General features: G+C 43.3%; 1 protein-coding gene across 1 annotated transcript; it reads left to right on the top strand.

Moving 5' to 3' along the window:
* Positions 1-16,263: 16,263 nt before the first annotated feature.
* Positions 16,264-19,341, top strand: LOC119280152. Its single transcript, XM_037561111.1, has 5 exons — positions 16,264-16,385; positions 17,499-17,579; positions 18,159-18,438; positions 18,564-18,765; positions 19,186-19,341. Exons 1-5 carry the CDS (start codon positions 16,264-16,266, stop codon positions 19,308-19,310), a joined length of 810 nt encoding a protein of 269 aa, XP_037417008.1. The 3' UTR covers positions 19,311-19,341.
* Positions 19,342-27,076: the final 7,735 nt, after the last annotated feature.

The following is a 27,076-nucleotide window of genomic DNA, read 5'->3' as shown; positions in this document are numbered from 1 at the left end:
ATTTTTAATGACTTATTACAATTCAGAAATAAATAGAAGAAAAAATAGTTGTGATTAACTTAACTAAAAAATGAGCATAGATGCTTATTTTTAATGACTTACTACAACTCAGAAATAAAAAGAAAAAAAATAAATATAGCAGAAAAGAAAAAAAACTATATAAAAAACTACTCAGAAATAAATAGAACCAAAAATAGTTGTGATTAACTTTACTTAAAAAATGAGCATAGATGCTTATTTTTAATGACTTATTACAATTCAGAAATAAATAGAAGAAAAAATAGTTGTGATTAACTTAACTAAAAAATGAGCATAGATGCTTATTTTTCATGACTTATTATAACTCAGAAATAATAATAAAAAATATAGCAGAAAAAAAACTATATAAAAAACTGCTCAGAAATGAGCATAGATGTGCTTATAGAGAAAATTCAACCTAAATTCATAATAAATTTGTAGTAATTTCAGAGAAATTCAATATGAATTTAGATTAAATTTCCTGTATAAGGGCATCTATTTTCATTTTGAGAGGAGCTCAACAAAGGGAGAGAGGGAGGGGCTTATAAACCGGTCTGATTCCCCTTCGGTTGGCGAGGTGGGACTAAACTCTGACCGCAACGAGGGCCTATCCTTTAGTCCTGGTTGGTGGCGTGAACCGGGACTAAAGGGCAGCCTTTGGTCCCGGTTCAAGCCACCAACCGAGACCAATGGTGGTGGGCCAGGAGCGAGGCGCATTGGTCCCGGTTCGTCCCACTAACCGGAACCAATAGGTCCAGACGAACCGGGACCAATGGCCCACGTGGCCCGGTCGGCCCCCGGGGCTCACGAACCGGGTCCAATACCCCCATTGGTCCCGGTTCTGGATTGAACCGGGACTTATGGGCTGACCTGGCCTGGACCATTGCCCCCTTTTTTACTAGTGCTAGCCATTCAGTTTTGGGAGGAGATGAACCTATATGGCAGGATACCAGTGGAGCACTCGCAGGCGAGTGCCTTCCGCCAATACGCATGTCTGAGACTAGCCCGATTATTTTCTACGTGATCTGTGTTGGAACGAGATGAAAATATATGGCAGAATCGTGCATGTACAGAAGCTACCAGGCTGCTGGATCAATTCCACCAAGAGACGCAGGTATGCATAGATAACCACTTTGATCCGTTCGGGAAAACACACACACACACACACACACACACACACACACATGCGCGGGGACACAATTTCTTTTTCGTACGTGCTTGGTTGCATATGTGTGTGGCCATGTATGACAGGAAAATAACGTGGAGCATTCGAGGAACTGTGAGCGTCTTCTCAATGGAAAGTACTCATTTACCAAAGATGATTGGACCTGCACCAATGATTGAAAAATTATTGCTGAAGTGCATTGCATGGTTCAGCTTCTTTGCTTGCTATCTACATGATGGTTGTTATCTTTTCAAACTTTAGAAGTTTATTCTTATCAGCCTCCCAGTAATGGATACCGTTAATCTTGCTGCTCACCCAACCGGAGGTTTGTTTTATAGCACCGGTCTTTTTATATTTGGAGTAAAACACATTCCGTTAGCATTACCTCTTCTGTTTTTTTGGTTTTTAAACCAGAGTGCATGGACATATATCATGTGTAAATAATTTGAGTTATTTGCTTCTAGCTTATGTACGTATAGGCACAATTTCCTGCGAACTGTGTCACAGGCATGTGCAATTATCACTTCATTAGGAGATGATTCTAAACTCAATTATCTGATGATATATTTTTATGTACCACTATTAGTTTGTGAACTGGGACATGGTGAAGTTTGTTTTGTTTTGACGGCAGTAAGTCACACCTAATTTCTTAACAAGCACTTGGTTCCCTCCTTCCTTTTGATCTTACATCACATGAATTATGTTAATCTCTTATGCCATTCTTAATTTCAGTAGGAATAACATGATTGATATTATTTATGGTGTGTTTGCCAATCTAGCGGATCTGAAATGGTACATATGAACACATTCGTTGCATGCACCTCTTTAGCGTAAGAAGCATGATATAGAACTCTGATGTTGTGACAATAGAGTTTCAACGTACTTCCACTCATGTGTGCCTTAGTAAGCTCTCTGACATGTGGGTGAGAAGTGGCTCAGCTGGTATATGTCAGTATTTTCCTTTGGGTAGCACACATTTTTCCTATTGGTATCCTGTTGCATGGCTACTGATTCTGAGATTTATAAATATCTCCCTTTTCTCTTGGCTCGAACGAACCTTTCACCTAACGAAGGCAGATTATTTTTGGCAACTGACACAACATTATTTTGATGTTGAATTTAAATTGCAAATATGTAGTTCCCTAAAAATGAAACTACCATATTGTTTCACTTTCATCCTCTAATGGTTTATTATGGTTTTCAGGGAATCCATCGGTTTATTATGTCTACAGAGTTCATCAATCATGTAAATCATTTTTACCTACTTCTAGCAGCTCCAATTGTCTTATTTTTTATGTTGCCAAAGGCCAACACGTGTGTTTTATCAAGTTTCATAGTGTATTCATTTGGTAACCCTACAATTTTATCAAGGCCTACATCTGCTATTTAACTGTCAAATTCCTAGAACTAAGTTTTGTTGAAGAAACTACGAATATTAAATATTTTCAAAAGGGAATAAATGCATATATAAATTTATGAAATGTATACATTCTAAGGAGAAGTTTGACGAAAGGCTAATTATTTACTACGGATGGAAAAATATGATCTTTTCAGCTAATATTTATGGACATTTTTTACATACATGGGCACGATCAATAATATGTTACTTCGATATCTGATGTTAGTAACATAATTGTTCACAAAAAATTAAAAAGTTACGAGGTTATCAAACAGTCTTCCATGAAATTCTATGTTGCTATAAATGTGAACGTATATTTTAACAGTGAAATTTAGAGAAGTTTACCGGCATGTTTTATATGTGTCATCATTTAATACAAGATGTCACATCAAAATTATACTATTCTATTGTTCGAGTATCAAAATTGCCATTCAAGATATATGAGCATTCATGAAAAATATTAAGGGAAAAGAACATCAAATTGTTCCACTATCTGGATAATTTGTTGTTTAAACATATTTTAAATAGATACTACATGTATAAAAGGTCACACCATATGCATATGAAAAATAAGCAGCATGTTTGGCCAATCTACATCCTTCCCAAATGAGACCAACAAACATACGATTAGGGCATTTGTTCACCGTGATTGTATCTTCATATATTGAATTTTGAGCAATATAATGTGATTAGATGTAACTGAAAAACATTTTAATTTCATGGCGTTAGACAATGATTTCATCCAATTTATATGCATAACTTCTTTTGTAAATCTCCATGTTTGTAAATGTATATGCTTAAAAAAAAATCTCAGTTATAGTGGTTCTTATTAGAAAATCATATTTGTTCATAATATAGATTGAAAGAAAATATTAGATAACCGCGACTAGTTTATTTTAATTTGTCGCAAAAGGGCTTTCTAGTTCACTTATGCATGAAGAAGAAATTGGTGACATAGGGGGGAGGGGGGGTTATGGCAGTACAGACGCAGACACTCATACATATGCACATGCACTGGCCGCTATGAACGAACGAACTCTCACACCCATCCATATGAGCACCTCCGTGACTAGGCTTTACATTAACACGTTCTGCTGCAGGCTACTAAGCGACTCATTTAATATATCCTCTTCTTTGGGACTGAGGTTGCTTTGAGGGTCGTGTACCTAGCCGCATTGAGGATCGTCAGGGTTCTCGCCGCCACTATCCATGATGTTGTCGTTGCCATTGGCGCCATCATCCGGTATTGTTGCTGTTGTTGGGTCCATCGTTTTCTTTGGAACGTGGCGTGTCGACCATGTAGACGCCATAGGTCTTGGTCACCGTCCAATTGTCCAATGGAGTGGTGGCTGTTGGCAGGCGGTCCGCAGACTCGCCGAGCTCCTCATCCATGTCCTTGGTCTCATCCACGGTGCCTTCCAGGATGTCGGTTAGGTCTTCGACGTTCGAAACAAGATGGGTGGTGGGTGGGTCAAAACATCAACTTTTTCTGGGGACTCCCAGATCCAATCATACACCAAGATCGGGTTGTCGCAAGCTTCTGGAACCGATCTATGAGTTAGTCTAGAACGAGATTTTCATGTTCCGCCTGATCCTAGTGTCACACCAGACATAGGGAGAGTGGGCTCGAGATCGGATCTAACATCGACCTCGGAACAGATTTTGTGCCAACCTCCTGCGTAGGATCCAAAGTCAGGGCCAGGGGAAGCGGCCCCAAGGTTAGATCTGACTTCAGTCTCAAGTTTTTCACCTGACATCCACTACTGGGAAAAGCCTATAGTTGAACTATAAATAGTGGCGGGCAGGACATGTCACCCACCACTGCTACTTTTTCAAAAGAGCAGTGGCAGGCATCTGATCAAGCCCATCACAGTTACAGGCATGCCTGTGGCGGACACTGGCCAGCAACCTGTCACAGCTAGGCTCTTCCAAATATGCCCTCCGGATGGAAACTGTAGTGGCGGGCACCGACCTACTGCCCTCCAGTGGCTTGTCGTTAAGCAGTGGCGCGCACTGCCAGGCGCCCGCCACAACTAAATTTTGGCAAGCGCGCCAAAAAATCAAAATTTTCAAAATGTTTGTTGTGGCGAGTGTTTGTGCTTGCCCGCCATTGCTCTCGATGGACACTTCCCCTTCCGCGCCCACCCAGCAACCGTCCACAAACTTTTCATTTCCACCATTTCGTCTTTCACTCTGCCATTTCCTATCCCTTGCCTCCTTCTGTGCCGTCATGTGCCTCGACCGCCGCTACCATCCCTCCGACCAGCCGTCGGCACCTTCCACATGTCCGATGCCACGAGTGCCGCCGGATTTGCTCGCCATTGATTTGTCCGCCTTGACCGTCGCCGCACCGTCTTCCGCCTCGACCGCACGCAGACCCGTCCTCCGCCTTGATCGCCACCTCGATCACCGCCGCCGTCCTCTGCCTCGACCGTCATCACGTCCGCGGCCGGAAAAGCGGCCAACGGTATACTATATCTCCGTGACTAAATCACGCTCTACGGTTTAGAATTTGCATCTTATTAATTTCTAGATTAACTAGTTGTAAAACATATAAGAGAGCGAGCAGCACAGCGGTTGGATCAGTACTAGATAAATGAAATAGCTCTTTTTCGTACCGGTAGGTGTCCGAATATTTGGAACATCGCTAAATATCACAAGTGCCAATGATGTTTGAATTTTATTACATACAAGAAGTGCATGGGCTTCATGTTACTCATAGGGATTTGAAAAAGAGTGACAAAGTTTTTGCGAAACGTTGATTCATTTCTGTTTCCCCAAATTTCTGTCAGTCCATACGTCAACTTTGTAAGCAAAGTGCATGCCGAATTTCATTTGGTATGACAATATTGTCTAATTTTTTTACATGTGACAAGTGCACGGACTTTGAAAATGACTGCCAACATTTTGCTGAAACATTGATTAACTTTCGTTTCATCAAATTTCTGGTACTCAAAATATGTTCAATATTCAGCAGAGGTCATGCCAAATTTTCTCAAACCCTTCTTAGTCACTTCCTCTCCTAAAAATTACAATTAATAAGTGCTTCATAATGGTTACTAGTAGAATGCATGTGCGTTGCTACGGACAACAATGCATATAAATGAATCGAAGAAATGATTAAGGTTGTCTCCAAAGATGATGTTTCGATGTCCATCCCTTCCCCAGAGAAGCTCCTCAACCCATGCACACTACTAACAATATCTGCTCTATTACGTTCTAGCTCTCTTTATCAACAGTGCACCCATCGGCTAGCCCGCTTGAGATTAAAACGAGTATCAAACAGTAAAGTTTCAAACAATATGAGCATTGTCCTAACCAGCCCATAGATATGTCACTGGTTTTAGAATCTTTTTCTGACATGCTATATTTTGAGAACTTCGACTACTATATCTTACAACCCTTCCACAGTAACTAACCAGCCCAGAACTTCGACTACTATAACTCATACCACTTCACTTGTTTCAAACAATGAGTGTTTCTCTAACCAGCCCAGAACTTTGATTGCTATATCTCACAACATTTCCACAGTAACTAACCATCCTCCATCACCGCAAAACAAAGGAAACTGGAGTAGATCAAACAAGGGAAAAGGATAAATCTGTACCACGATCATGCGGCATCACCACTAAAAAAAGAGTGTTTTTTCTACTATCGAATGCACTACAGATGAGTTTACAAACCGGAAAAAACTATATCAAATATGATCCAAAGTTTTTGAAATTTTGTAACATAAAGCATGATCAAATGTTTGATGTTGTTGCAAAATTTCATCCACAGAGAACATTCGAGGAGCTCTCGACCAAAAAAAAAATCTTGTACTCAGAAATGCAGAAAACATTGACGAGTGATTTTGTTGTTTTTGGTGAGAGCACCTCGAATGTTAGCTGTGGCTGAAATTTTGCAAGTGTCTAAAACATCTGATCATGTTTGATGTGGCCCAAGGACATGTATCATTTTATAACTTTTGCAGTTTATTGCTGTATGAAACAACTATTAGGACATCTAGCAGAGCACGTTAAGATGCCTTTCAGTCTTCACACACGAACCCAGTATGAGCTAAAAAAGCTCGTAATAATTCCTGAGACCAGAGTAAACGAATCAAAACAACAACAAAGAAGCAAATTTTATCTGATTTCTACACCCAAGCGTTTGAGTTCTCTAACATTTTGGCTTCCTCCAATATAGAAGCACTTCCTGCAAAGTTTTTGCATACATCTTATTTTGATATAATGCATCCTATCTCGGCAAAACTATAATACATAACTATTGATGGAATTTAAGCCATATAGAACAGGATAAGCATCTCTAAACTCTATAAGATCATAAGTTATAAGACTTGTCAATAGAAGGATCAAATACTAAAATGTATCCATCCATAGATGTGCTGGAATTTTTGTCTAATTGGGCCTAGCCCAATAGCGGTTTCAGAAATTCCTAATAAATCCTAGAGGCCCACGCAGCCCATTTGTGCAAGGCAAGAGATGGAACTAAAGTTTAGTCCCACGTTGCTAGTTTAGAGGGAGTTGGACCTCTTTATAAGGGAGGCTCCTTCCCCACTTGTATGAGCATGACAACAAGAGGGACATCCATGCACGCTCCTCCTCCGCCGCCCGCCTCGCCTCGCCACGCCACGCCACGCCACGGGTTGCGGGAATGAGCCGATGTCTAATTTTTTTCCACGCACTACGGGTATACGAAAGGTCACACGGAAGCTGAAAAGTTTTTGCGATAGTGGAGTTTGAATGTGAACGGTGCAGCCCTTTGGCTGCTGGCTGTTCGACTCATCTTCGTCTCTTCGTTTCACCTTCCGTCGCTGCCCTCTTGCCTCCTTCTCTTGCGCCAATAAAAGGGAGGTCGCTCCTCTCAGAGAGACAAACCAAAACTTCTCCTTCCTCTCGCCACCGGTTCCAATCTCTGTGTTGCTGCTATCTTCCTCATCCCGGCTTGCGGCGTGCACCGCGAGTCTGGACAGTAGGCCTCCGAAACCGCACCTTTGAGTCCTGTACGGGAGAAGGGTGATAAGGTTTTTGGGGAGCGCTCTGCGCGACTACTGACTTCTTCGTCACGGACACCCCGGACTCCGATGACTACTTCCCCGATGACGACTACTTCCCGACATCGACAACTTCCTCGACAACATGGAGGACACCGACCCCAAGTCCAGTGCCTCTGCTCCAGCTGCTGTCCAGTACGTGTTCTTGTTTTTCCTGTTAGAGGTCCTACCGCAGTTCTTTCTTCTAGTGTTTACCATACACATGTTAGGATCTACCTCATATATGCATCTTGATCTACTGTCTGCTCGAGAGATGATCCTTTCCAGCTCATATATGCAGATGTTATTTACCTTCACTTTGTCAAATCGCATGACTTGTTTTATCACTGCTATACTAGTCATGTTTTATCTAGTATTTCTGTTAATAAAATCATTAGGTAAATTGCTCATATTTTCCAACAATCCAAAAACCTTATTATAGGCAATTTACCTCGAATGGTTTTGCTGCTTCCATGAGACCTCCTATGTTTGAGGTATCCACTATAAGAGGTGGCGCGTGAGAGCAGTCTTATGGTTTCAAACCATGAGTTGCTATGACACCACTCTTGGTAGACCTGAAGGAGAACTTGATGCTCAACAGGCACAAGCTTTTCAGAAAATGGATACTTTGTTTAAGGCTGCTCTCTTGAGTGTTCTCGGTGAGAACATAGTTGATGCTTATGCGTCAATTGATAATGGAAAATATATGTGGGATGCACTCGAGGCCAAGTTTGGGGTCTTGGATGTTGGCACTGAGATCTACATCATGGAGAAATTCTATGACTACAGGATGACTGAAGAGCGCTCCGTGGTTGAGCAAGCTCATGAGATACAGTCATTTGCTAGAGAACTTGAGCACTTCAATTGTATCCTACCAGACAAGTTTGTTGCCGGGGGTATCATCACTAAGCTTCCTCCTTCGTGGAGGAACTTTGCTACCTTACTGAAGCATAAGAGACAGGAGTTTTCCGTCCCGGATCTCGTTGTTACTCTTGATGTGGAAGAAAAGGCGAGAGCAAAGTACACACGTGCTCGAGGTATTGAGGGAGGATCTAGTGCCAATCTGGTACAGAAGAAAAACTTCCAGTCCCACAAGTTCAAGAACAAGGGCAAGCTTGATGGTAAAGCAAAGTTTGATGGGAAGAACAAGGTTGTACAACACACGAACTTCAAGAAGAAGAGTGACAAGAAGAAAGGTGCTTGTCATGTGTGTGGAGATCCTGATCATTGGGCTCCTAGTTGTCCTAATCACTATGACATGCGTCATCCTGGGAAAGGCGACAAGACCGCTAATGTTTTCATCGAAGACACTGACATGAAGGATCTTGGGTATGGTATATTTCCCACTATTCTTTAAGTATGTCATTCTCCTGATTGGTTGATTGACACGGGTGCTAATGTGCATGTATGCAGTGATATTTCCATGTTTTCGTTTTATCAGACCGCAGGGACTTCAACCGTGCTGATGGGCAACGGTTCAAGTGCTTCTGTTCGTGGTGTTGGCACGGTTGATCTGGAGTTTACTTCGGGGAAGATCGTGTGGCTGAAGAACGTGTATTATGTCCCCTCCGTCAATAAAAATCTTGTTAGTGGATCTCTTCTGTGTAGAGATGGCTACAAGCTTGTCTTTGAGTCGAATAAATTTACAATTTCCAAGTATGGAACCTTTGTTGGTAAAGGCTATGAGTCAGGAGGCCTGTTTCGTTTATCCTTATCAGACGTTTGCAACAATAGTGAATCAAATGTGTGGCATTCACGTCTTTGTCATGGTAACTTTGCTTGCATGTCGCGACTAGCGAAGTTGAACTTAATCCCTAGTTTCACCACTATCAAGGGATCTAAGTGTCAAGTGTGTGTGCAAGCTAAGCAACCTCGTAAGTCTCACGTGACTGCGGAGACGAGAAATCTTGCACCACTAGAACTTATACATTCAGATCTATGTGAAATGAATGGTGTTTTGACAAAAGGTGGAAAGAAATATTTCATGACGTTAATTGACGACTCCACTAGATACTGCCATGTGTATCTTCTGAAATCTAAGGATGAGGCTTTGAACTTTTTCAAGATCTATAAAGCTGAAGCGGAAAACCAACTTGATCGAAAGATCAAGAGGCTTAGGTCCGACCGTGGTGGAGATTATTTTTCCAATGAATTTGATGCTTTTTGTGCGGAACATGGTATAATCCATGAGAGGACGCCTCCTTATTCACCTCAGTCAAATGGGGTGGCCGAAAGGAAGAACCGTACTCTAACTGATTTGGTTGACGCCATGTTAGACACATCGGGTCTCTCCAAGGCATGGTAGGGGGAGGCGATATTGACAGCATGTCATGTCCTAAACCGAGTTCCCACAAAGAACAAAGAGATAACTCCATTCGAGGAATGGGAGAAGAAAAGGTTAAAACTCTCTTATCTACGAACTTGGGGTTGTTTGGCGAAAGTCAATGTGCCAATTCCAAAGAAGCGGAAGCTGGGACCAAAAACTGTGGATTGTGTTTTCCTGTGATATGCTTTCCATAGCATTGGTTATAGATTCTTGATTGTAAAATCTGAGGTACCTGACATGCATGTCGGTACGATCATGGAGTCAAATGATGCGACTTTCTTTGAGGATATCTTTCCCATGAAAGATATGTCTACCTCATCTAATCAGGAAATGCCTAGTTCATCGAATCAGGAGCCAGTTACAATTACTGAACCTGCCATTTCGTTGGAACACTTTGAAAAACCTGTGGAGGAGAACAATGAAGTTCCTACTAGGAGCAAGAGACAGAGGATTGCAAAGTCCTTTGGTGATGATTTTCTTGTGTATCTCATAGATGACACTCCCAGTTCTATTTCAGAGGCCTATGCATCTAAGGATGCTGACTACTGGAAGGAAGCAGTTCGTAGCGAGATGGATTCCATCTTGGCGAATGAAACTTGGGAGATAACCGATCGTCCTTATGGGTGCAAACCTATAGGATGCAAATGGGTATTCAAGAAGAAGCTTAGGCCTGATGATACTATTGAAAAGTACAAGGCTCGGCTCGTGGCAAAGGGTTATACCCAAAAGGAAGGTGAAGACTTCTTTGATACTTACTCACCTGTGGCTCGACTGACCACTATTCGAGTTCTACTTTCACTAGCTGCCTCACATGTTCTTCTCGTTCATCAAATGGACGTTAAAATTGCTTTCCTAAATGGAGAATTGGAAGAGGAAATTTATATGGAACAACTAGATGGGTTTGTAATAGATGGTCAGGAAGGAAAAGTGTGCAAGTTGCTGAAGTCTTTGTATGGACTCAAGCAAGCACCCAAACAGTGGCATGAGAAGTTCGAAAGAACTTTAACATCTGCAGGCTTTGTTGTGAACGAAGCTGACAAATGTGTGTACTATCATCATGGTGGGGGCGAGGGAGTTATGCTTTGCTTGTATGTTGATGACATACTGATTTTCGGAAGAGATGTGAATGTTATTAAGGAGGTCAAGGATTTCCTATCTCGCTGTTTTGAGATGAAGGATTTAGGAGTGGCTGATGTCATTCTGAACATCAAGTTGTTGAGAGATGATGATGGTGGGATTACATTGCTTCAATCTCACTATGTGGAAAAGATCTTGAGTCGCTTTGGCTATAGTGACTGCAAGCCCTCTCTAACACCATATGATGCTAGCGTGCTGCTTCGAAAGAACCGAAGAATTGCTAGAGATCAATTGAAGTATTCTCAGATTATTGGCTTGCTTATGTACTTAGCCAGTGCTACAAGACCTGACATCTCTTTTGCTGTTAGCAAACTGAGTCGGTTTGTTTCAAAACCAGGAGATGTGCATTAGAAAGCACTAGAGAGAGTTTTGCGTTCCTTGAAAGGCACTGCAAATTATGAAATTCACTACATTGGGCATCCAAAGGTGCTTGAAGGGTATAGTAACTCAAACTGGATCTCAGATACTGATGAGATAAAGGCCACGAGTGGATATGTATTCACTCATGGAGGTGGCGCTGTTTCTTGGAAGTCTTGCAAGCAGACCATCTTAACGAGGTCAACAATGGAAGAAGAACTCACAACACTAGATACAGCTACGGTCAAAGTAGATTGGCTTCGTCGGCTCATGAATGACTTGCCCGTTGTTGAGAAACCTATACCGGGTATCCTTATGAACTGCGATAATCAAAGTGTGATCACGAAAGTGAACAGTTCAAAGGATAACATGAAGTCATCAAGACACGTTCAGAGAAGATTAAAGTCTGTCAGAGAAATGAAAAACTCTGGAGTTATTGCATTGGATTATATCCAAACGTCTAAAAATTTGGCAGATCCTTTTACTAAGGGTCTATCACGTAATGTGATAGATAATGCATCGAGGGAGATGGGTATGAGACCCACAATATGAGTTGTTCACAGTGGTAACCTATTTTTTGTGATCGGAGATCCCGTGAATTAGATGTGGAAGACAAGTTGTTGGTCAACAGGGAGGAGAGTATCCTTACTGTTAAAAATACCACTCCATGAAGATGCAATACTCTCCTAATCTGCATGGCAGGTTGATGTATATCTTAATGTGTTCTAATTGGCTCTTTGAAGCAGAGATATTGTCCTGCAGAACATCTTTTGAAGAACGCACCTATATGAGTCTGATTGTTAAACATCGCAATCTATGAGAGTAGGGTTCTCTCTAGTAAACTCATGAACGTTCTCGGAGTATGACGCATAAACTCCACCCGCGGGGAAGACCCATGGTAGCCACGTATCGGTCAAGGCTCTATGTGAAGCTAGATCCGCAGAAAACTTGCAGTTCAAGGCCCAGTCCACTGTTCAAGTTGCTTATTAGTGTAGCATAGGGTTCTAGGTGGAAGTTCAACTTAACAGTCTCAACTGCAGTACCGGTATATAAAACAGTGTTTTGGAACCAAAGGCAAATTTTGTGTGCCTCTGGGATCTGGTGGGGGATTGCTGGAATTTTTGTCTATTTGGGCCTAGCCCAATAGCAGTTTTAGAAATTCCTAATAAATCCTAGAGACCCACGCAGCCCATTCGTGCAAGGAAAGAGGTGGAACTAAAGTTTAATCCCACATTGCTAGTTTAGAGGGAGTTGGACCTCTTTATAAGGGAGACTCCTTCCCCACTTGTATGAGCATGAGAACAAGAGGGACATCCACGCGCGCTCCTCCTCCGCCGCCCGCCTCGTCGCAACGCGACGCGACGCGACACGACGCGACGCGACGCGGGTTGCGAGAATGAGCCGAGCCGATATCTAAATTTTTTCCACGCACTACGGGCATACGAAAGGTCACACGGAAGCTGAAATTTTTTTGCGATAGTGGAGTTTGAATGGAACGGTGCAGCCCTTCGGCTGCTGGCTGTTCGCTTCGTCTTCGTCTCTTCGTTTGACCTTCCGTCGCTGCCCTCTCGCCTCCTTCTCTTGCGCCTATAAAAGGGAGGTCACTCCTCTCAGAGATACGAACCAAAACTTCTCCTTCCTCTCGCCACCGGTTCCAATCTCTGCGCTGCTGCTGTCTTCCTCATCCCGGCTTGCGGCGTGCACCGCGAGTCGGGACAGTAGGCCTCCGAAACCGCACCTCTTTGAGTCCTGTACGGGAGAAGGGTGATAAGGTTTTTGGGGAGCTCTCTGCGCGACTACCGACTTCTTCGTCACGGACGCCCCGGACTCCGACGACTACTTCCCCGACGACGACTACTTCCCCGACGTCGACAACCTCCTCGACGACATGGAGGACAACGACTCCAAGTCCAGTGCCTCTGCTCCAGCTGCTGTCCAGTACGTGTTCTTGTTTTTCCTGTTAGAGGTCCTGCCACAGTTCTTTCTTATAGTGTTTACCATACACATGTTAGGATCTACCTCATATATGCATCTTGATCTACTGTCTGCTCGAGAGATGATCCTTTCTAGCTCATATATGCAGATGTTATTTACCTTCACTTTGTCAAATCGCATGACTTGTTTTATCACTGCTATACTAGTCATATTTTATCTAATATTTCTGTTAATAAAATTATTTGGTAAATTGCTCATATTTCCAACAAGATGTTCCTAGTTTTACCTGAACTAGAAACAGATTGGTACTGCTCCTAAGGTAAACAAAATAACTATAGGTCTTGTACTTACACATGAACTCTTGGAGTGCCTCTCCTTCATATTCATTTGTGTCGGGACGTACAAAGTAACACAGGAAGCAACATCAAATCGAGCAAGATAGGTATGATCAGCTCTCTGAAAGCGGAACCATCTATTGTTCTGTAAGATAATACTATATGCGACTGTTTCAAGCCTGTACGATAAAACTGAAACTGAACTTTAGGATTGCAAAAGTAAATGTACGACGCTCCAAGAAAATAATCGACGCTCCAATGAAATAATAAGGCACTAAACCATTTGTATTGTGGTACATTTTGGTAAAGTTTACATCTGGGAATAAACTGGAAGCAATGTCGGAGATAGCCTTCAAGTATGCAAGTCATTGTTCTCTTGCTTGTCTGAATGATGAGGAGAAGCACCAAATGTCCAAATATGATGTCAAGGAAATTCTAGTAAAAACCAAGCTACCTACTGCTACTTAACTCGTAGAATAATAAAGCAATACATCAACATGGTACACCTTCAAACCAAGATAGCTAATGGTCTTCTGAAAAATCAAGGTAGCTACAGGCTTAGTGCCTGATAAAACATGAAACCCAGAATTGAAAAAGCAAGAAAGTCACATGAGTTAGGTTACCTCATTAGTCATTACTCCAGTCATATACATAGCCACATACGTGTAGGTTAACTGCTGTTCAATAACCAAGGAAATTTCCTCATTCATTTTATTTCATAATTAGCCCCCCTGAAATACATTAATCTCTTCAAGGTTGGTACTGGTACACTTCTACCAGAATAAAATGAAACCTAAAGAAAGAAGTGCTACCACTATGTAAACTAATAAAACCAATATATAACAACTTCATAGCAGTACAAGTCTGTCGCTGTTATTTACAGTTAGAAGGTGGTAAAAAATAAAACACACAAGTTCGATTCTTACACCAAGAGGTGGATCTAAATCCTGCAGTTTGAGCCAAGGAAGTGGCATCGCCCCTCATCAGCGATGCTTGATTAAGGTCTGGGAGACCATGAAATTGATGGCCTTTAGTATAGCAGTTCCTGCTTCTTGATATGCAAGAACATGACATGGACATGGGGGACTGAGACTTGGGACATGCACTGCGGCGGCTGCCACTGTGAAGTTAATCGAAAGAGACCGACGGCTATGTCGTTGTACAGCACACAACCTCGGACTTGACCGCCTCAAGCATCAGCCCGCGGCGTCCGTGGATGCATCGACTCGCATCCTCTGACTGGACCGACTCATGTAGCACGGCCACCTCGTCACCGCCCCTCACCTGCGCCATCTCCTTCGCGGGCAGACTCCACTTGTGGAGCATCACGAGCGCGGGACAAGGCGTCACCGCAGCCTGGTCCTGCCTGCTCCCGCATAGCGGGTATGTGTCTCTGTCGGAATCGCCGGCCATGGCGGAAGAAGGGCCAGCCATAGGTAGGTGTGCATCCGTGGTGTAGGGAATGGGGGAGGAGGAGTCGAACGGCGGCGGCGCTACCTGTCTCTCGTGGAACCCTACACGCGTGAGGAGGATCGAGGGTTGAAAAGAGGAGCGGGTCTCCGGATAACACATTTTTATGTGCCTCCGGATAAGTGCGGCTTATTCATCCACATCAATTACACCATTGACCATGACTACCTTGACCACAGGCACATCATCATGATCGGTCACCTCGACATTGACAAAAGGCATATCCCTACATCTACACATCGGCAACAACTTCAATCAATAGTTTCTGCGTTGTCACTAGTGTCGAAGCCACTCCTTCTGTGCCCGCGGGAGGGAATAGAGTAGAGACAAGGAAGACACCATAAGAGGACGCAGTCACTGCTCTAGGTGCCGACCTATCAGCCATTGAATACACAATGATGATGACGCGGCGAAGAAGATGACAAAAGCGCGAGACTTCGAATTCAGTCGCAATCATCAGCTTCACTCCCACTACGACCGAGGAGGTGTTAAAACTTGTGTTTGTATTTTCCAACAAAAACGTACGTACGTATAATAAACCCCTAAAAGAAACTTCGCAAGAAAAAAAAACGTACGTACTGTACCAAACAAAGGGCAGTCGGATTCGAACCTTGGATGCAGCTGTATTTATTTACTCCCGTAGAAGAGGGAAGGGCAGCACACAAACCGGAAACCGCGTCCGTTTTGGAATCTAATCGATCGATCGCTACGCTCTTGTATACCTATATAATCAATCTGACCTGCGTACCCACCAGTGGGTCAATCTCACGCCCTGAGATTAGAGAGAAGAAGAACCGCATACATATACGATCTCACGATCGATTGGGTGCGCACAAGTCGATCTGCAGGGAATCATATCGGTCGACCATGGCGGATCGGCCGGGAGATTCGTGGTAAATTCCTTGCTCCTCCTCCAAGTGCATGCATTTTTTTATGCCTGTTATCATTTGTTTTTTCCTTTTCAATTCAAAAGGGCCCCCACATATTTGCTGTTCCAAGGTTGCTTCGGTTGTTACATACTCCCATCTCCATGCCGTGTCATGTTATTTGACCTGGATACCATTGGGCCGCCTCCTTCATGAGCCCATGGGCTCCGGTTCCTCCTCCTCCCCCGCCGAATCTGAAGGAAGGCAGGCGGCAAAGCGAGCAGCCCGCCTTACCCGGATCTCCTCAAGCAGCTGCAGCCTCTGCTCCAAAGTGAGCATGATGTAGGTGGTGATCCGGCGATCCGGCGCCTTGGCATGGCAAGCGGCAGACGGAAGTGGAAGTGTCGGCGGCGGAGAAGAGAAAGGGGTAAAAGTGGGGCGGGCTAGGGTTGGGCCGCCGCCGTCCGGGTTCGGCTACCTTCCTCGGGCGGCACGCCGGAGCGGCGCCACGCGGTGCGGGGCGGATGAGGCGCATGTCAGACCAACGGTCTCTCCGTGTCCCCACCTGGGGCGAATCGTAAGTCCAACGTTGCGGGCGTGTCCAGGGGGTCCAATATTCGTCTCAGATATGGCCCAGGTATGAGGAGTACCGGCCGAGCGTTTGTGACGGCTTTGGGGAGCCCGGTTGGGTGGCCAAAAAATGTCCGTGCACTGACCAGGACCGTCCGGGCGTTTGGAACGAGTTTGGAGGTCCGGTTGTAAATGCTGATAACACTTTTTTAACAGAAGATAGAAACCCCCGGCCTCTACATTCAAAGATGCACACATCCAACTTTATTATATTATTAGTCTACAAAGTCTGACCAAATAAATACATGGATTAACTCAAAGCCATTTTGGATGGCATTTGCTTCATGAAAAACACGATAGTGATTAACACAAAAGATTTATACTGCTACAAAAGGGTACTTTATTTTGTAAGATTTACATAAATAAGTCTAGTTTATGCGAAAGTGCTCTTGTGAGCTCGAGCGCACAAGCACCCTTTGCTACAATAAAATCAAAAAATATATTTAAAAAGTTCAAAAAATCTGATTTTTTTACAGCAAAAATTGATGCCTTTTTCACATGCGTGCAAAATTTCATGGCAAAATGACATTCATGCAGGTCTCGGTGAAAAAAACAAAATCGATGCTCCAAAATGCTTCCAAAAACAGTTTTTTTCGAGCATGATTTTGTCTTTTTTTGCCGAGGCCTCCACAAATCTCATTTCATCACGAAAATTGGCACACATGTGTAACACACATCCTGTTCGAACAATCAATCTCATACGTACGGTTCTGTGTGAAATTTTGCCAAAGTAGAATTAATCATTGGGTTTCATAGATTGTGCGGACGGCTCTGCTTCTGTTGTTCACACTAGTAATTCTGAATCATTGGCATGTTCTGGTTCAGGCACAAGGAGAATTTGCCAGAGGAGCCAAAGCAGCACCATCCTGCTCAAGCCGCAGTCTCATCCGCTGCTTCCAGAGGGAGGTACGCAAGGTAAAAAAAAAAGACTCTCTCTCTGACTGTTCTCTATTCAATATCATTTTGGGTATGTTGAAATGTGATTGCGGCCTTGCGGAGTCGGTAACTTAAATCCCCTCAGGTTGCCAATATTAAGCCCATTGCAAACTACTGTTTTCATGGTTACTTGAATTTTTCTTCATGCACTGCCAGCTGCATTGATCATGGGCTAAGGATTGTACTGAACCTATCCGTTCCAGAAAATAATAACATCACAACTGCTCAGAAGCTCTGACTGACAGTAGCAACTGTCATCCACGCCTGACAGATGTTTAATTCGTGATGTCAAATTTGAATTTGAGATAAACCATGCAAGTTTTTGATTTCCTGTAACCGGTTTCTAACAAACTCTGCACGCATCTCTCAGAGAGACACACCATCACTTAATCACAGTAAAAATGGAAAAACAATACTGGTAACTTCAATTTTGAGCAGTAGAGCGTGCCAAATGGTCTTTGATCATTTCTATGACATGATCATAATTTGTCGATGCATCAGGAGTCGAGCTGGGTGGGCTTCCAAGGAGAGGAGTACCCCATGCATCAGGAGCCAAGCTGCTTATGCTTCTAAGGAGAGGAGCACTCCTGAAGGTGTCAACATGGACGAACATGGATTTATGTTTCGGTTCAATTTCCCTCGACCCAAATATGAGTACGGCACCCTGGATTTCGGTGAGGACGATGAAGATGAGTGTTTACCGAGGCAGAGAAAACCTCCGGAGGTAAGGAATGCACTCCGTGAGAAGAGAGTCGCGTTTCGGCAAAAGACCGCGCGCCTCCATGCCAAGGTAGCTCTGCGTAAATACAACAGAGCAAACAGCACCAAGGTCTCTCTCTCTCTCTCTCTCTCTCTCTCTCTCTCTCCCTCTCTCTCTCTCTCAGTGTGTGTGTGTGTTAAGTGTTAACCCGGAGTTCTATGTTGTGACTGTACCTTTTAATCTTTCTTTTTCAGTTTGAGCTGGTGGAGGTACGAGTGATCCGTCAATTTTGGGAGTTTGGAGGGGGCTGCATCCATTACAACTTCACCGCTAAGCCACAGGATCAGCATTCTGCTGATGACGACAGCACCAAGCTCTTCTTCTCTGAAATAGACTCCCCTTTCCATGGCGAGAATGATGTGCTCCTGTGCTGCATTGTTGGGGAAAATGATAATGGTACGTACTTGCTACAGAGATTCTAATTTATGTATATATATGTGGAATTCGTTCTTTTTCCTTGTCCTGATTACTTTAATTTCCCAGACCACATCCTGGATACAAGATGTCCATGCAGTAAACTCGTTGAAACTAGTACAATCCTTGTGATTTTGCATGCCTTTCCTGCTACATGGAGTGAATAGTGTCACCTTTCGCAATTGTAACATCCTGCAAATAGAATGAACGTTCGTTTAAACTGTCAGTTATTTCTCTACATCATATGTCCCTGCTGCTTAATGGATGTAAATATGCATGCTATCTATATTTTCAGAAGTCCAGAGTAGCATGTAATCGTAACGTTTAGGTTAGCTGCAATCTATTTTGTTTATTCGTGTTAATATTTGTCTGACTCTTTTTTTGTGTGTGTCTGTTTTCTAGGGCATTGTCACGGCTGCGAAGGCTTCAAGCCAACCGTTGTTCACCCTAGTAGCCAAGCATATGGCGGCGGTTGTAGTACGTGCATTGATTTTGCTGGTTCAGACGGCAGCTCAGAGAGTGATTAAATACTCAAAATCTTGCAGTGGCTGAACTCGGTGGTTGGATTTGGCTTGCATGACTAATCTTCCCGTGTATTCTGTCTTAACTCTTCTTGCCAAGAAAATTGCACTTCTGGTGGTTAAATGGTTAATGCCTTCCTTAAATATCTTTTAGGGGGTATATTTGTAGTGAGTTGGTAAGTAAAGTTAAATGTGGACACAGGAAGTGAAACCAGAGTTTTCGTCACATGCTGTGTGCTATCGGACAATGTCATATTTTGGTCTCGTGACTTGCTTACCCTTGCAAATGTCCTTTTGGCTTCTTTTATCTATGTGATTTTTTGTTTGTTTGTGTTTCTCAATGTAATTTCTTGAGATAATTGTTATCTCGTAGAATTGAGTTATTATTTCCGGATGCTCTGTTGTTTTTCGGTAAAGAAAGTTGAGAATTGCTCCGTCGTAAAAGAAGTGTAAATTGTGGGCTTGTGAGAGAGTTCACAACTTAAAAATGTTTCACATGGAGCACCTAGATGATTAGATGGATTCGGGTAATTAGAACAACAATTCATCGAGCGTGACGTAGCCTTGTGCCAGTCGGTGTAGTTTGAACGGCAAAATTCGTCCTCCACAATGCATTGTTCGAGCTCTTCTTCGTCTAAATGGATTCTCCGCAGATACAGTGCTAATGGCCGAAGGGTTGAACCAAGGGAGCTACGGCGCAATAGGGGTGATCATCGGCCAGATTGCATGTTAGTTTGGATGTTGACTGTAATGGGCATCCTGTGTTCGTCCTCACTAAGCATCTGCAACGGGCGCTATAGATATGGCGCGCTGGGTGATAACTCTGTAGTGTCGTGGTGTGTCGAGGATGATTCCTCCTTCACCACTCCCGATAAGACTCTGTCGTGCAACACCTCAAGTGTGAACCTCGAGGGTGATTCCTCCCAATTTCACCTTGACGATTACATCGAGTGGAATCCTTTGAGGGTGATTCCTGGGTTTTCCCCCCTTGGTCTTTTGGACACACGGTTACCTTGACCTTTACCTCAGGCCCATGTTAAAGTCGGGTCAGCCCCGTGGGGTACCCACGAGATATGTGAAGTCAGGTTGACCGTGGGGTACCCGTGATAGTTACTATTACTTGGGACTGAAGGGACAGGCAGTACCAGCCCGGTAGAGGTGGACCTGAGTTCCCGACAGTCTCTGGATAGTCGGGTTGACTTGGAGGGTACCCACGAGATAAAGATGAGGCACGGCCGGGCAGGTAGACCGCCCTAGTGAGAGCGTTGTGCCTGGCCCTTGCCGTATTTCCTCGAGACAGGGCGACGGGGTCACATGATCATGAGTCTCTTCTTATCTCCGTGAGCTCCCAATACACTAAGGGTTTGGGTATTTTATCTGAGTTGGCCACTGGCCTATTCGTAGTAACCTCCACGTGGGACCAATTATGGTCACTCGGCGCCGTACGTTTCTTCTAAAAGCTCTCGCAGACGTCCAGTTCGGCATTGTGGCACAGTCGGATCGTGCCATCCATGATAGAGGTGGCGCTGGTATTCACCCTGCACACAACGACCCGGAGTGCAAAGGGAGATGGGCCCAAGACCCCGGAGTGCTTAGGTTGTTGACCAGCGGGGACCTCTCTACGGAGCCTAGGTAGGGCTATGTCGTGTTGATCTTTCGAGGCCGGACATGACCTAGGAAAGTGTGTCTGGCCAGAGTAATCAAGTGTGTTGGGTAATGTGCTGCACCCCTGCAGGGAAGTTATCTATTCGAATAGCCGTGTCCACGGTAATGGACGCTCGGAGTTGTATCCTGACCTATTACAACTATAAATGGATACTTGAGATATGAGATGGATATGTTGCTTCGGGATTGCTTTCTCGCAGGGAGTCGAGGAAGGATCTCTAGGCATTAATACTACAACACGCTTTTTAATTATAAAATACTATTATGTACTCTTCTACATGCTGCAAGATGCTTGAAGATGCTAGTCTTCGACAGGCTAGGTTTTCCCTTCTCTTCTGGCATTCTGCAGTTCAGTCCACAGATACAACCTCATTCCTTTGATACGACGCATACTTAGCTTAGATCTAAGTCTTGCTAGTACTTTGGATGAGTACTCACGGTTGCTTTGCTACCTTGTTTTGCCTTATATCTGGTTGCTGCGATCAGATGGTGGATCCCAGGAGCCAGCTGCCCCCGTCTACTACTACGACCACACCGTTGGAGCCTACTACTATGTGGAGACCGCCGACGACCAGGAGTAGTTAGGAGGTCCCAGGCAGGAGGCCTTGCCTTTTCAATCGTTATTGCTTTTGTGCTTGCCTTCTTAAGGCAGTTTTGTTTAACTTATGTCTGTACTCAGATATTGTTGCTTCCGCTGGCGCTTGTGTTTCGAGCTTATGCATTCGAGCCCTCGAGGCCACTGGCTTGTAATATGAAGCTTGTATTATTTTTATTTGTGTCTACAGTTGTGTTGTGATATCTTTCCGTGAATTCCTGATCTTGATCGTACATATTTTGCATGTATGTGATTACTGTACGATTGAATCGGGGGCGTCACAAGTCGCTATACATCAATATGCATATTTCCAATTATTTTGTTGCTCGTTCTTTATGGCATGTGAATGGTATTTTAGTTTACTTCACTATTTGGATGGAAGTTGCAAGTGTCAGATGATTCATAATCATATGACTCCATAATCCATCATTATGGAATTTCTTCATGCGGATTTCTCCAATGTGATTAAATGCAGTGTGATACATATGAGGTATTTTTTATGAGCCTTAGCAGTTGAACTATCTATTCAACCATATCTGGAAGATAATATTTTTGCAGCAAAGTATTTAGTAACACAGTAGTTTGATAGTTTTGATAATAACAGTAACAATAGTAACAATAATAGGAACAGTAACAATAGCGGTTTTGTAGTGCATTCTAACAGCCGGAGCAACAATAGTAACTTAGCAAAGATCAATATGAGCAAAGCGTAGGCATTGGATCAACGATGGATATTTGGGTTGGATGACATTCATCATATAAACAGTCAGAACCTAGAGCGATACACAATAGTTTCAAATTCATCAGTTCAATGTCGGCATGTATTCCATATATAGTCATACATGCTTATAATAATAATTTGCATGACATCTTTTGTCCTACCTTCCCGTGGCAACGAGGTCCATAAGAAAATTTAAGGGATATGAATGCCTCCTTTTAATAGAGAACTGAAATAAAGGATTAACACAGGGTGAATACTTTAGCTCCTCGAATTCCAGTTATCCCTAGAGAGTATCCCAACTATTGTCACATTGGGGTCTACGGATCAGAATAATAACAAGTGCATACAACTAGCATATAGGAGCAAGAACTCAAATATATTCATGATAACATAGAGGGGACAAATATGAAATCATGACACTCGGACCCTAGTGACAAATATGAATAATAGCAAAGTGATGTCTACTACGCAACCTTCTTCTTGTAGACTCATGTTGGGCCTCCATGCGCAATGTTTTGTAGGACAGTATCAAATTTCGGTCAAGTGGATGACCTAAGGTTTATAAATCCGTGGGAGGCATAGTATGAAGATGGTCTCTCTCAAACAACCCTGCAGCCAAATAACAAAGAGTCTCTTGTGTCTCCAACACACCCAATACAATGGTAAATTGTATAGGTGCACTAGTTCAGTGAAGAGATGGTGATACAAGTGCAATATGGATGATAGATATAGGTTTTTGTAATATGAAAATATAAAAATAGCAAGGTAACTAGTAACAGAAGTGAGCAAAAACGGTATTGCAATGCTTAGAAACAAGGCCTAGCTAGGGTTCATACTTTTACTAGTGCAAATTCTCTAAAAAATGATAACATAATTAGATCATATAACAATCCCTCAACATGCAACAAAGAGTCACTCTAAAGTCACTAATAGCGGAGAATAAACGAAGAGATTATTGTAGGTTACGAAACCACCTCAAAGTTATTCTTTCTGATCGATCTATTGGTCTATTCCTATAAGTGTCACAAACAGCCCTAGAGTTTGTACTAAAATAACAACTTAAGACACACATTAACCAAAACCCTAATGTCACCTAGATATTCCAATGTCACCACAAGTATCCGCGGGTCTGATTATACGATATCCATCACACAATCTCTCATTCATCTATTCAAACCAACACAAAGAACTTCAAAGAGTGTCCCAAAGTTTCTACTGGAGAGTCAAGACGAAAACGTGTGCCAACCCCTATGCATAAGTTCACAAGGTCACAGAACCCGCAAGTTGATCACCAAATCATATATCAAGTGGATCACGTGAATGTCCCATTGTCATCACGGATAAGCACATGCAAAGCATACATCAAGTGTTCTCAAATCCTTAAAGACTCAATCCGATAAGATAACTTTAAAGGAAAAACTCAATCCATTACAAGAAGGTGGAGGGGGAGAAACATCATAAGATGCAACTATAATAGCAAAGCTCGTGGTACATCAAGATCATGCCAAAGCAATAGCTACTGATACATACCCTCAGCCCCGAATGTGAACTACTCCCTCGTCATGGAGAGCGTCGGAATGATGAAGATGGCCCACGGTGATGATTCCTCCCTCCGGCAGGGTGCCGGAATAGGGCCCCGATTAGTTTTTGGTGGCTACAGAGGCTTGCGGTGGTGGTACTCTCGATCTAGGTTTATTTCTGGGGGTTTCTATATTTATAGGAATTTTTGGCGTCGATAAAAAGTCAAGCTGGATCCACGAGGAGCCCACAAGACCGGAGGGCGCGCACTAGGGGGGTGCCCTCCACCCTTGTGGAGGCCTCGTGGCTCTTCTGGCCCAACTCTTTTGCTTCGGGGCTTCTTCTGGTGCATAAAAAATCACCATAAATTTTCAAGTCATTTGGACTCCGTTTGGTATTCATTTTCTGCAAAACTCAAAAACAAGAAAAAAAACAGAAACTGACACTGGACTCTAAATTAATGGTTAGTCCCAAAAATTATATAAAACAGCATATAAAACATTCAAGATGGATAATATAATAGCATGGAACAATCAAAAATTATAGATATGTTGGAGACGTATCACAAAGTCATAGTAACATCAATCTCAGAACATAGTGGATACTAGGGATCAAGCCCTTGACTCTGTTACATGATAAATCTCATCCAACTCCATCGCCCAGCAAGCCTACATATGAATTATTCACTCCCGGGGGTGGGCATCATGGAATTATTGATGAAGAAGGGTTGATGATGACGACAATGACGAATCCCCCCTCTCTGGATCCCCAAACGGACCCCAGAACCGCCCTCCCGATGAAGAACAGTAGGCGGTGGTGGCTCCGTCGTAAAACACGATGAAACTTCTTCTCTTATTTGTTTCTCGGGGAAAAGGAATTTATAGATTTGGAATTAGAGCAGATGGAGCCTCGTGAGCCCCACAAGGCATCAGGGTGCACCCTAGGGGGCCTAGGCGCGCCATGTTGCCTTGTGAGCAACTGGTGTCCCTCCTTCGGTAGATCTTCGTTCCAATATTTTTTATTTACTCCATGAAAAATCTCCGCCAAGTTAAGTCCGATTCTGAAAACTTTTATTTCTGCACAAAAACAACATCGTGGTAGTTCTGCTGAAAACAACGTCAGTCCGGGCTAGTTTCACTCAAATCATGCAAATTAGAGTACAAAACAATAGCAAAAGTGTTTGGAAAAGTAGATACAATGGAGACATATCAGCGCTGGCCATGACTGGTGTGCCAACTGACGGAGCAAATTCCCATCAGATCACTCGGTAGGGGTCCAAGCGCAACTGGAAGTCATGGACCGGAGATTCGGAGTACACACCAGGGTTTTAGCGAGGTTCGGGCCTCTGGAGAGTGATACCCTACGTCATGCTGGCTTTGATGATTCATAGTGAAGGGATATCTCGTAATAGGGGTTACAATGGTTTATGAGATTGCTGCCGAGAATTCTTCTATCTGAGAGTAGATGATTGATGAGTACCCTAGACCTTCTTTTTTATAGACATGAGATATCTAGGGTTTATATAATATAGATGCAATCTGGTGCGCTGCCGTCCTTTAGCCTTGGGCGTCAAGAAGGTCGTCTTGCCTCCTAGGATTTGCGTCGTGTCGTGGACCTGGCGGACCCCTTGTGATGGATGAGGCCGGGCTCCTGGGTGTAAGCCACCCCCGATACATGACGCCGTCAAGGGGCGTGGGGTGCTTCGTGTTCGCAAGCGCAAGCAGGACTGCAGAAGGCCGAAGCAGAGGAAGACCATCCAAGGGTCATGCCATGCGTGAATGGATCGGACGGCTGTGCAGACGGTGATTTCTAAGAAATCATCTGATTGATCCATAGCAGCCGCCTTTAACAAATCATCTGGTTGATCCATAGAAACTGGCCGCTGTCTGGCTTGAACTTGCATCCGTGTAGAAAAAAAGGGGGTTGAACTTGCATATATATGCAGCTGAGTCCTGAATCTTTACGGCCGGATTCAAAGGGAAACAACTGTATTTACTCCAGTAGATAGAAGAGGGAGCGGGAGCGCACGAATCGGAAACCGCATCCGTTTTGGAGCCTATAGTAGGAGGCCACTTTTATATATGCCTAATGATATGACCTACGAAAGAGATAATCTCACACCTTGAACTGATGCGTACTTACACAATCGTGGAATCAGTCGACCATGGCAGATCAGCGGGGAGATTCGTCGTAAGTTCTTTTGCTCCTCCACAAACTCTGTCCACTCTTATAGTCCATCAGCCGGGAGTAGGCAGTTTTTATGTCTGTGGATTGCGATGTTCGGGATACAAGTGCGGTTTCTCTTTTTTCTGACCCGCGCCCCATATTTTCAAAAACACAAAATTTATGTTTAGTCCTGTTCTAACATGATTCGATATGTGTTCCTAGAATTCATAGAAATAAGTCAAAGTTTATGGGTCTATAAAGGAAAAAAGTAGATCCATTTTCACCCACGTATTCATCTTTTTTCTGTAGACCATGGTTCGAGGTATAATTTATATCCCTTCTGTTCGGAAATAGGTTTTAATTCAAATTTAAGTAACATGATGAGTAACTTATTTCTGAACGGAGGAAGTAGAAATTTATACTGTCCACATCCGCATTTGCTGCAAAAAAAGAACTTCTGAAATTTCTAGGCTCTTAAAGGTGACATTTAAGAAATTAAACACATGACTCGTTGTAGTCCGGGGTCTAAATTCATCTTTTGCGTGCCTAAGTCTAAGTGGCGTCACAAATTTAAGAGTATGGTACAATTAACTTATTAAGCCCACAATGGGTGTCTTTAGCCAATCCACCACTTTCTAAACCTCCTCTCATTTTTGTCGAAAAGAAAGGATGACCTTAGGGCTTTGCATCAAGTGATACACATGATCATATATTATTGAGGACATAAAACCTAACACCAGTACCAAAAACGCCGATTATAGAAAAATTAAACCAAAGGCCATCTAAATGGTACTCCCTCTATAAAGAAATACAAGAACGTTTAAATCACTATTTTTTGAATTTTTTTGAATTGTCACACATGTCACGTGATAGCGTTTAGATCACTATTTTAATGATCTGAATGCTATTATATTTCTTTATGGGGGAGTAATTTGTAATTGTCCAGTTGTACCCGGAGGCGAGAAAACTGATTTGAAAAATAAAAGGTGTCTCGGCTCCCGGCTCCCCGTCGTTCCCAACAAAGTCCCCAATTAAATTAATTAAACAAACCCTCATTCGTCCGCTGACCTCCTCCGCTGTCCCCGTCTCCGGCGGCGCCACCCCACC

Source organism: Triticum dicoccoides, chromosome 3B (genome assembly GCF_002162155.2).
Source record: "Triticum dicoccoides isolate Atlit2015 ecotype Zavitan chromosome 3B, WEW_v2.0, whole genome shotgun sequence".
NCBI lineage: Eukaryota > Viridiplantae > Streptophyta > Magnoliopsida > Poales > Poaceae > Triticum > Triticum dicoccoides.
The sequence above is the reverse complement of the archived record's forward strand: the minus strand, read 5'-3'. Positions and strand labels throughout refer to the sequence as shown.